Source organism: Kogia breviceps, chromosome 8 (genome assembly GCF_026419965.1).
Source record: "Kogia breviceps isolate mKogBre1 chromosome 8, mKogBre1 haplotype 1, whole genome shotgun sequence".
Lineage (NCBI taxonomy): Eukaryota > Metazoa > Chordata > Mammalia > Artiodactyla > Physeteridae > Kogia > Kogia breviceps.
This window is the reverse complement of record NC_081317.1, coordinates 36,647,052-36,659,090: the sequence shown is the minus strand read 5'-3', so window position 1 is coordinate 36,659,090 and position 12,039 is coordinate 36,647,052. Positions and strand designations below refer to the sequence as shown.

Genomic DNA, 12,039 nt, shown 5'->3' with positions numbered 1-12,039 from the left:
AAATCTTCTTCAGAAAGAAATTAGGCATTCATTCTAACATAGAGACAAAACGGGCAATAATACAAATTATAATTTTTCTCAAGTCAAATAAGTCAAATAAAAAGATATCATAAAGGAATGTTACATTTTAAAATGATAGAGCAAAATTTAAAGACATAAACATTGGATAACTTTGCCCCTAATCCTTGCTTGTTATTATTTGCAACTTGAACTAACCTTGATTTTATTTTCCGACATGTGTAGACTCTTACCTTTTAATTTACCCTGAATATATGTTGGCTATAGAGCCCTTCTGAAGCCAGCAAAAGCTTCTGGACCTTTTCTACCTTGTTTGGTATTAAAAAGTCTTTTGACTTCTTATAGTGGATAGTTTTCCCTCTGCTGTGCACAAGGGAGTATAATTTGCCATCTGAAGCTGTTCGGTCTAATTAAAGGGCTTCCCTCATTTGCCCTTTCAGCCTTCTGGTTGTCTAGAAAGGCATGCTGCTGCTTCTCATTCCTCTGGACTGTACCTCATCACCAAGCAGAGGCACACATCCATATTAACAATATGAAATTTGTATCACTATCATTTTCCAGTGAAAGGAGTCATTTCAAGGAGTTACGTCCTCTCGACTAAAAAAAAATAAAACAGAAAAAGGATTTTCCCTCCAAAAGTAATCTCCAGCCACTAGGTTAAGTAATGCTTTTATTTTAAAGCAATGGCATTTTCCTCAGCTTCTGAAATTGTCTTCAACTATTATAAACTGCTTTGACAAGAAAGTTTCTTAAAACATTTTTTTTTTCAAAACTTGCATCTCTACTAGACAAGTCATTTTTAAAGATATAATTAAAATAGAAGACATCTGTTTTTAAAAGATAGCTTTAAAGTGCTTTCACCACATTTTCAAAGACAGGTATTAGAGTATTCATCCCCAGCTACAGAATTCAATATTTTAAAAAGTCGTCTTCTTCAAGTTTCTCCACATCCTACCTTCACTGGGGTCCCCTGATGAAGAAGGGTAGATTTAGGTGGACAAAAGGAGAAATGTGTTGAGGTTATATTGAACATGATCAAAGAGAATTAATACTTTTCCAGGGTCATGAAATATGTTAATATTTCATTCCAGATTAAAGTCAGCTCCTACCACCATTTTGGGATACAATTTTAGTGAATAATATATGAGGGGATTAGGAACTTTTATTTCCCATTTCTATTTTTATTTGATTTTTCAAAAAAGTCATTTTAGAAGTACCCTGGCAATGTAACTGATAACCCATGGTGTCTCCTTTTAAAAATATATAATTCTGTGCTCTTTACAAATTAAGATATTTTAGTAGGGAAACGAGCAGGAGTTAATTAGAAAGATCTTCTCCTTAAGATTCTCCCCCATGAAATTTCATATGCCATTCATTCAGTCATTTATTCCTTTTTCCTTCCATTCACTTACTTAATGCATTTATTGAGCATCTACTATGTGCCAGGCAGTGTTTTTAGTGACTGGACAAAAATCAGGAACAGAAGGGACAGGATCTCTTTCTTCCCAGACCTTAAAATCCAGTCGGGGAAACAGATATTTGATAAAATAATAAAAAATAATTATAATAGACCTGTACAACACAAGAGTGAACCCGAATGTAAACTATGGACTTCACTTAATAGTGTATCAAACATTGGTTCATTAATTGTAACAAATTCCCGGCACTGATGCAAGAAATTAATAATAAAGGAAACTGTGGGTTATGTTGGCACACGGGAATTCTGTGCTATCTGCACAAATTTTTCTAAAGAATAATGTCTCAATAAAAATAAAACATTTTAGGGCTTCCCTGGTGGTGCAGTGGGTTAAGAATCTGCCTGCCAATGCAGGGGACACGGGTTCGAGCCCTGGTCCAGGAAGATCCCACATGCCACGGAGCAACTAAGCCTGCACGCCACAACAACTGAGCCTGTGCTCTAGAGTCCACGAGCCACAACTACTGAAGCCCGCGCGCCCTAGAGCCAGTGCTCCGCAATGAGAAGCCCGCACACCACAACAAAGAGTAGCCCCCGCTCCCTGCAACTAGAGAAAGCCCGCGCGCAGCAATGAAGACCCAACGCAACCAAAAATAAATAATAATTTTAAAAATTATTTTAAAAATGATAAAAGTAAAAAATTTTAAATATCTATAAAAGATAATTACTTCCAAGGAAATAAACAGGAAAACATAGTGGGATGACATAATTTGGATTGGGGAGTGAGGAAGACCTTTCTGGGGAAGGGTTGTTTAAGCCCAGCACTAGAGAATAAGTAGGAGCCAGCCAGGCAAAAAAGAGAAGGAAATGCATCCTCAGTAAAGCAAAGTGATACCATTTGAACTACCTTTGTAAATACCATTCTAGTTTCTTTGTGGAGAAGAAAGATTGAGGGGGTGGGTTTGGGGGCCAAGAGGACAAACAAGGAGACAAGTTAGTAGGCACTTAGAATGGACCACAGCTTTTGCTACCCACTCAAAGTCCTAGAAGAGTAGAGTAACAGTAGGATGTTTTCTTGCTCAGCTTGTGCCAGAAACCGTTAGGTTCTCTGTGAACTGGGTGCTAGCAAGAAAGGAGACTGTCAATGGCACCGAGATGGTGTTCCCAGGTCTCAGTTCTTAAGATCTTTCCACTGGCTCAAAGGGATTTTTAGAATGAAGAGCAATCTTGTGTGTGTGTGTGCGTGTGTGTGTGTGTGCGTGTGTGCGTGTGTGTGTGTATTTGAGACCACAACCAGATGAAAATTATAAGGGGAAAAAGCTTTCAAGTATTAACTACCCAGCTGTAACAGCAGATTTTCATAGAAGTCTGTATAAGGTTTAATTTGCAATAGTTATCTTTCTTCCTGCTGCTGGATTGTTGGAATTTACTTTGGTTTTTGTTTCTTCTAAGACTACATGTTTTTAAATTCTTGCTAAATCAACAAAGAGGACACTTAAGAGAGGTCCATTTAGGCATGGCACTGTACATCAATATTGAACTGTTTGTATCAGGGATCTTAGACAGGGATCTTAGATTTTTTTCCCAAGAAAAAAATTCTAGTGGGTAAAGGGAAATGTCAGTCAGTGATAGATTTCTATTGATTCTGGAGCTGTTATAAGTAGCACGAAGCTTAAATAGTTCAAAGTTTTATTTCCATTTAAAATTAAGCAGCTCTGCAATTACATACTTCATCATTTGTAATTTTTACCTGCCTATGTTGATGTGCATTTGAGGCTTGCAAGCCTATCTATATTTGTGCATTTCTTTTACAGTACAAAAATTGTATGTGATGGTTGTACATTATATATAAAAAGATTTGATAACCTTGAAAAAAATCTTTAGCAAACCAGCATGCATTTCATAGCACTTAGCTAATAACGGTTAATATGTTGATTTAACTCTACATAGTTTTGTTATTTTAAAAAAATTCCTGTTAACACAAACACCAAGTGAAGAATCTCCTGTTTGAGCAGTCCTGTTGTTTGTTTTAGGAAACAGAAGTGCATCATCAATGTAATTTTAAGTTAGTCCAGTTATGAATCTGGGATGCAGGGATAAAATAAAGTTTTCCACTCTGATGTCTCCATTAAGAAGCTCCCCTTTGTGTAAAATACTCCATGGCAAAGTTGCTTCTATTTAAAGTAGTGAGTTTGATCTTGGCTTTGATCTAAAGCTTTTGATCTTGAAAGAAGGATGGAGTAGCAATAAAGAGAGGGCAAGACAGATTTTCTTTAAAGAAATGCGATAAAGTTAAAGGAATGGTCAACATCAGCAAACGCGAGTGCGACCCGACTCTTCTCACCCCCCAGGCTGGTTCAGCCCACTTCTAATGAGGATGGAAAGAAAGACTTTTGGGGGTCGGCGGAAAAAACTGAGGGTATCTCACACTTTTATAAACTGAGTGGAAAGTTTACCCCTACTTATGAAGACGTACTGTTCCCTTCTTAAATTCTACTAGTCGCTTTGGAGGGGTCCACAGGCCGGGCAAGCGCGACGCCGGCCGCGCTCACTCAGAGCGCGTTAGCTCCAGCAACGCGCGGGCGGAGCTCCGGGTTCGCTTTTCACGCGCTCGCGGCTTCTCCCCCAGGAGGTCACCTGCCACCTCCCCGGAGTCCGGAGGGGCCACTGAAAAAGGTCAACTCAATGGCGTCTAATCCATTCCCAGAGAAAACTCCATTAGGAAAGTTCCTTTCTCTCCGCGAAGGCCATCTGGACACTTAGGTTTCTGACCCGAAGGGCGAGTTCAGGCTTGGCCGCGGGGTTGAGGGAGCTTTTGCCGCTAAGCCTTTTCGCCTGCCGGCGGGCAGTAATCCTGCTCCCACCGCGGCCAAGAAGCCCTTTCGCGGTACCCGGGGTCCCGCAGGCTTGTGGGCTGGAAAGGTAAGTGCGTGCGCCGGGGATCGGCCCGCGCGTGGGAGGGCGCGGGCAGGACGCAGGGAGGAGAAGAAAGATATTTGCGAAGAGAACAATAACACAGGCGGCGCGCCGGCGGGGGTGGGGGCGGAGGCGACCTGCGGGGAGGGCGGCACGGCCGCCTATACCTTTAAGGCAGGCCCCGCCCCCGCCCAACGCCCGCCCGCCGCCCGCGCCGCCGCCCGGGCCCCGCGCTAGCCCGCCGCCCGCGCTGTGCCTTAGGTGTTGCGGGCCTCGAGCGTTCGCCGTTCTCCGGCGGGCTGGCGGGGCGGACGGCCCTGGGCGCGGGTTCCGGCGCCAGGCTCCCACCTTCACCTATTGCGGGCGAGGTACGGGGTTGGCGCGCCGAGTTGGTGGGGCGCGGGGGAGGGAGGCTGGGGCGGCTCCCGGGAAAAACTTGACTCTGTCCCCTTCCCCCGCAGCCACTGCAGAGGGAGCGCCTGGCCGGGGCGGAGTGCGGGCTCGCGCGGCAAGTGAGCGCCGAGGTGAGTGCGGGCGGCGCGGTCCTTGGGCTCCCCTCCTTCCCCGGGCGGTGGGTCGCGCATTGCATCCCTGGCGCGGAGACCCCGGTCGGCGGCGACGCGCGGCAGCGGTGGGTAAGATGGCCCTCGTTTGGGGGCTCTGGCTCCCACTGGTGCGGGGGCAGCAAATCGGGCCCATGACGGAGGGAGCGGCCGGGGCGAAGGTCGCGGCCTCGGCTCGCCGTAGACCCGAGGGCCCCCTGCGCTGAGGCGGCCCCGCGAGCCCCGAAGGGTGCCTGTGGCTCCCCCAGGTGAAGCCGAGGAAGGCTATGATGTCTGGAGGCTGTCGATCGTTTCTTTCTCACGCCGAGGGGCGGCCCCCAGGACCCGTCGTCCTGTGTTTAAAATGCCCTGTGGTTTTTGAACTTCAGGTCGCCAAATGGGTCCGAGTGAACAGGAGACCCCGAAAACGGAAACGAAAGGAGACGGAAGAAGTGTTGGAAAAGGTAGGGGTCCCCGAAAGAAAGCACTGGATGGAGTTCTTGATTAGTCTCCCCGTCTGCCCCTGAATACTTGGTCGCAACGACAGAGTAGCTTTTATTTATTTATTTATTTTTAAGTTTGCAGTAAACCTTAGATTTATCTGGATAGTTCTATAGGAACGCTGGTGATAATTCTAGTGACTTATCAACGTACTGTGTTCTCAAGAAGTTAGAATGACCCGGGATAGAGATTTCTTTCATGCTTATTAAATATTGAGCGTTAGGACATAAGCGAGTTCCGTTATTACATTAGACCAGTAGTATTTATTATGGTATTATATTATTATATAACTACCTCTAAAAAAGGGGGTTGTTCTGAATAAGTCACCCACAGTATCAGGTTTCTCTGCTTGGTCGTGATAGAGACAGTAGCACACTCATTCATTTAGACTTTAGAGTACTCTCAAAAATGGAGAGAGAAGATGAAAGAAGTGTATTACTTTTGAAACACTAGGAGAGATTTTATTTACTAACGCAAATGAGAAGTTTGTTTTTCTACACTTAGAATTTCAGTATGCTACTTTGCAGAAGTTTGGACTACCTGTTTTCTCCTGAAATTGTGTTAAGTCAAAACTTGATTTGTCATTGTAATAAGTAATACGAAATAAGGTAAGTAGTCTGTTGTTTCCTGAGCGATTTCATTGAAAACTCTTAAAAGTGAATAATTTTTTCACAAACCTTACAGCAGATATGGTTTTTGTTGCTTTTGCTTTAATTATTTTTACTGTTTTTTGATTCTTGAAAGCACCAAGGGATTAAAATAGCAGTGTGATGTTTTTCTGCTGCTAGAATGTATGATGAATCACTTCTGATTCTGAAGCCAAATTCTTGCTGATAGCATTGCTGCCAACTTCTGTGATGTGTTGCCTTAGTATGGGCATTGCAGCGTCCGAGAATGTGCACAAAGTACATCATAATGAAGGTGATACCAAAGTTTCAGAGTGCATTTAAGGATACCGAGGGCAGCTTCTGAGAGAATTGCAAAAAGAACTGGTCTAGGAGTGTAGTCATTTGTAAGGAGAAATCCAGTGTGTGAAGAGTGTGACTCTTTAAACAGAGTCATATATGTCACTTCAGTTAAACAGTAATAGAAAAAGTTGTCATTTTGAACGGGCCTGAGTTTTCTGACCATACCTTAACATGCTATAGTAGGTCGTGTTTGTTCAACTTTCATGGTCTAGGTGTTTTTAAAAATGTTTGTGAGGTGATGGATAGATGAGATCATAAAATGTCCAAAGAAGGAAAAAGAATTACGGCTTGTTTAGTATTTAAAAAAATATTTTTTAGCTGTTATTTTTTTAAACCCAAAGTAAGATTACTCAAGCACACAATGTATCATGCATAAAAGAAGGGGAAGCCCTTATCTTTGTGGATTACCAGCTACCCGTCACTACCGAAATCTGAATTTGAAGTAACCGGTACCTGTGACACACCCATGATCTGACCACTGCCTTCTGAGAATGAGAAGGGTAGGTAGGGACTGAGGATTTTGCCTTCCAGGAAAACTGGAGTTCTTCATTGAGCCATTTCTCCTTGAGAGAGGCTGTTGTGTTGGAGCTTATGGGGAGGACGCACTTTTGACTTTTCTTAGAAATTGTGGGCAGCAGTTTTGAGGAGGACGTGAAAATGAAGTGGGTTGAGACCATCGTGCTGAGCTTCCTTTCCAGGAATGAAGCTTAAAGCTGACTAGCTTTGAGGCTGGAGGTGGGCAGGGCAAGAAGGTGGGAAATATCAGAATTGTATCAGACAATATTAATTATCAGCGTCTCCCATCTTTCCATCTGGTTCTACACAGCAGCTGAGCCCTTTGCCCACTGTTTTGCCTCTGCCGCACCTGGGAGAGAGTTTGGAGCTCACTGAGGCAAAGCATATGCAATATTTTCAAGGGCAGGGTTTAGAAAGGGGGAGCGATCAGCTGCCAAGGGCATGAGAACAAGTTCTGAAAGGCACAGAAGCTATCCTGCAGCTGGTAGCCGAGGTGTGTCCTCTGCCCGAGTGTCTATTCCAAAATGCAGATCAAATTCTGTGGTTATGAGTATTCAGATAGGTCATTTGTTAACTTTTTGCTGGGATTTGAACCTGTTATTCGTAGGAATGTAGGTAGTTACCTTACTGTTGAGTTTAGTAAGTTTTTTAAAATGTTTGCCATGCCAGAGTCAATTTTTCTTTTTTCATGCGTTTACTGTTTTTCTGCAACGTTAGAATAAAACTGGCGTTTTCTGCTTTTATTCATTTTATGTAACTGTAAAATAAGAAAATGAGTTTTAGTCGTTTCTGGTTAGTTGTACATTTAAAACCTAGCCATTGCTTTTATTTGCCTACTTTGTCTTTGCCCCTTTCTCTCCCTCCTGTTGCCCTTTCCTCCATCCCCTAAGTCTGTATTTGCACCTTCAGGCCTCAGGCAGGATTTAGCCCTGATGAGTGAACTTGTGGGATGACTGGTCTGTATTTAACTATGCTAGGGTCATAACGTTTTTCCTCTGATTTTTACTGACCTGCTTGAGGAAGGAAAACAGAAAGCAGTGGTGCAAGGCCAGAGTCTGAAGAGGGGCGTTTGGTGAGGAGTTAAACGTTAAAGAATGGAATCTTACAGGAATGATTATTTCCCCCCTCTTAAAATCTTGAAGGTGCTAAGTGCTAGGCATAACCTGGTGTAACTTGAAATACTAGTTGAGGTTTTCAGTGAACTCAGAAGGAGAAGGAAAACAAACTTATACTGTGCTCAGCTGTGGGTTAAAATAACGAATAATGAAATAAAGTAAGCTGGGTGAATGAGAGGTACCACCGGTAAAGTGATTTAAAATGCTCTCCTGGCCTTTCCTGGCCTACTGCTGTGTTGTGTCATTCCCACCCACCCAGCAGATAGCTCTACTGTCTTTCTATGCTGTCTTAGGGATTTTCATTTCTTGTCTTTTCTGTAGATGTGTCATTCTTTTGTCTGCATTTTCTCCTATTTTCTCTGACACTTATTTCCACTTTACTCTGTGTTTTAGCCCTTTTTCCACTGGTGTAACTGAATTCCTTTACATTGTTTTTTCGTTTTCTTCATTTTTAGTTACAAAACTCACCTCTCTTTTGCTTCTGGTCCTCAGCTATTTTCTGCTTACATTCTGATATTCTTCCTTTTTCACTATTTCGAGTTCCTTTTATTTAATTTGAATAATTTATACAACAGAAAGGCAAGGGGAATGTGAACAACTATACAAAGAACAACTAGGATGAATGGATCAGCCTGCTCTGCAAGGGGCGGGTTAAACAATGGCGATTGCCACAGTGAACTGTATAATGTATATTTAAAAAAATAATGTTAATAGATTTTACTAAATGACTACTGGTTTTGGAAGAACACTTTTTTTCTGCTTTTATCTTTAACTGGTTCAAAGATAAATACAAATTATCTATCATATTGAAAGATTAAGGACTAATATAATGTTCTTATAAATATATACATGATAATACAGCATTTTTGATAATTCTTTAATCAGTATTCTAAGGATTAGATAATAATTTATGAAATCATATATTTGAAGAAAATATCTGACTGGCATTATGATTTCTTTAGAGGAAGAAAATTCCAATTTTCATATTTGAAAGAAGCACCTTTTCTACTTTATGCACATCTGAAAATAGAACAAATTTTTAAAATATTCATTTCTAGTCATCAGTAAGTAATATGATGATGTCAGAAGTATTCATTGGCATACTTTCAAAACATTGAAAATTCAACAATACTAAGGTTTGCTGTTATTATTAACAAGCGCTCCTTCATGTGTGTTAGTTTGTTTATAAGCGTCTTGTCGAGGTAGGATTGGCCTCTGTTACGATTAGTCATAAGAAACGCTAGGTGCAAATGGTCTCCAACAAAAGCACCCTTTAAAGTTACCTTAATTATTCTTTTCTGCCAAAACCTGAAAAATAATACACGTAAGCATAAAATTGTTAAAAATTTGGTGAAGTTTTCCTTGAAATATTGAATAAAACATGAAAATCTAGAAAGATGGTTGTGAAACTGGATTTATAGAATTTAGTGGCCATTTTAATGGGATCTAAATGGTAAATTCTATTTTCTGAGTCTTTGAGAGAAAAATACTGGAACTATTTTCTTTATGATAATATCCTTCCTAAATTCTGGACCATTTTCACTCTGCTTTTTCATTTGTTCTTTCCACACGCTTGATTCTGAACTGAAATCATAGATAACCTTGATAATAATTCACAGAAGATTTTTAAAATCCAACTTGGCTTATGCATTTTGCCACATTTATTGCTCCTTTTAAACTTTAACACATTCTAGGAGAATGTTTTTATTACAATTCTGATATTGAAATATTCAAAATGATAAAGGTATGTACAAATTTTAAACTATTTAATAAAGTGCTTTACTGCTGTTTGTCTTTTGTGACAAAGATCTGTTTTCTATTTGGTTTATGATTTCTGGAAAACAGCATTTAAGACTAATAAAAATTTTCAGGTTTTTCTCTTGCATCTGTAACAGCAGTCGGCAACGGTGTTAGGCTTGACTCTGGAGCTCTTAGGATACAAAGCTTGGCAAAATGGCACAAAATGAATTTAGGGAGTGCTGAACCAAAGGGTCCCTTCTCTTTATAGGCACTACCTGCATTTAGCAAAATGGTAGGTGTGGGCAGCCACTCTTATGTAACTGAGGCAGCATTCGTGTTGAGTGGTTTCCCAGGCACTGGTGCCCTTTCCTCTTTTTGAAAATGCTCTTGCCATGTGAGAATTCATAACTAGTCTACATTTATATAGCTGTAACCTCTTACAATAGCTTCATTGATACTTGATCTCGTAGAAAAGCTTTATGGATTCTAATGAGTCACAGCTCTTGAGGCACCAGCCGCCCTCTCTTACACCTTCCCTATCAGTGAGTGGCTTTGTGTCCTGTGTTGTACTGATTGTGCCTTTGGATGACAACTTACTTGAGTGATAGGAGGAGGCAGAATAATTTATTAAAAATAATTACAAAGAAACCAAACAAAAAGGGTAATTACAGCACTGTTAATACGCAATTCGTTATTTTATTGCTGAAATATTTGGAACTCAGTCTTTTTTGTGTGTCTCCCTTTTTTCCTTGTCAATCCCTAACAAATACATAACTTACTAAATTTTCTGTACCAGGTCTCAGGTTAGGTCTGGTTTCACAAGATCTTGGTTGTTTTATTTATTTATTTTTTTCCTTAGCTGGACCAAGGAAGAATTGCTGATAAAATATATTTTTGGTAGCCTTAGGAAGGAAGTCTGATCTGTATAATTTTACGGGATTAGATTTTCATCGATTTTGTAGATTTTTTTTAAGAATCTGCAGTTCTTTAAAGAAAAGTGAGAATTTTGAGTGTACTAAAATTTCTTCCCATTTTCAGCTGGCATGATGGGGAAAATTTAAAAGTCATCCACTTACCCTCATGCACTTATTCACATATTTTAAAAAGAATATTTGAATGGAACTATTACTGTAATAATAGCTGACACTTGTCATGTGTCAAGCACTCTTCTCAGTGCTTTACATGTATCAACTCATGTAACTGTACCACTAAAGTAGTTTCACAAAATAGCAATATGATATGTCAGATGCTTTGTGGAGGTAGATGAGTTATAAACAAATCGAATAATTGTTGTAGAAAAGAATGCTTTGGGCAAGGCTTAAAAATTCTTTTTAACCCAGGCTATTGACATTCCTAGACCACCAACATAAAGCATACGTTTCTAAGTTAGGAAAATCTCAACCAGCATGTATTTTGGAAACACTTGAAAGTGTGCAGATAATTACACCATTGTTGATTTTAGCAGATTTGATGCCAGCAGCCATCAACTCTTATGTGCCGTGAGAGATGAAAGCCATTTTAATATAAAACATAAGAGTTTGGCTAGAAAAGGGAGGCGGGCAGAGGAAATTTTTGTGACTTTTAGTTTTATAGGAAGCATTAGTTACATTCCTGTGACAGAGTGCTTTACTTGGCAATCATTCTCATCTTAGGCATTTTAATGAGCTGCTGTTTTGTGCCTGGTATCATATGGCACTAATAAGATGCATTATTTTAGTAGCACCTACTGGTGTCAGTGTAGTTTAGGGCCTGTCATTGTTTCCATTAATCTTCTATTTTAGGAGGCCGACACTGGCATGTGTCTTTAAGTCTAGCCAACATGTATTTCATTTATATTTCTGGGTGTCTGCACAAAGGAAAAATGACACTCAAGCCTTGTGTTTCCAGTACTTACAAAAGGACCTGATCACATACAGCCTCAATAAATATTTGTGGAATGGATTAGATGAGTGAATCTCACAAATGGTACCTTTCTATAAAGTTATACCTAGCTTTTGCATTTAAAAAGATTTCAATGTCCAGGTTTTTATTTTGTTCTCTAATGATGGAGGTTTCCATTAAAGCACATTTGGTAGAGCTTTCCTGGCTGTCGTGGGTCATCTTTTTCATCTCTTCTATAAAGAGAGCTCAGAGCCAGGAAAACTGACACTGATCCCAACTCTGCCACCTAATTATGCGCTCCTTAAGTTTGTCGCTTGACTTTTGCTTTCATCTGAAAATCCTTTTATTTAATAGGCCAATTAAGCCAATTTGTATTAATTGTAAAATTAACATTTACAGTTTTATGATACATTTTTTTCTCTTTT

At 40.4% G+C, this 12,039-nt stretch overlaps 1 protein-coding gene across 12 annotated transcripts in view; it reads left to right on the top strand.

The window, feature by feature from the left end:
- AOPEP (aminopeptidase O (putative)) overlaps nucleotides 1-12,039 on the top strand; it is a 572,337-nt gene that overhangs the window by 283,061 nt on the left and 277,237 nt on the right. For all 12 annotated transcript variants that reach the window (XR_010841931.1, XR_010841933.1, XR_010841932.1 and 9 more), the window contains exons 12-13: nucleotides 4,813-4,875; nucleotides 5,283-5,357. Coding sequence is in view for 8 of the 12 variants with exons in the window: in XM_067041205.1 (XP_066897306.1) it covers nucleotides 4,813-4,875; nucleotides 5,283-5,357 (138 nt within the window). In the remaining 4 variants the exon portion in view is untranslated. The remainder of the gene's footprint in view (nucleotides 1-4,812; nucleotides 4,876-5,282; nucleotides 5,358-12,039) is intronic.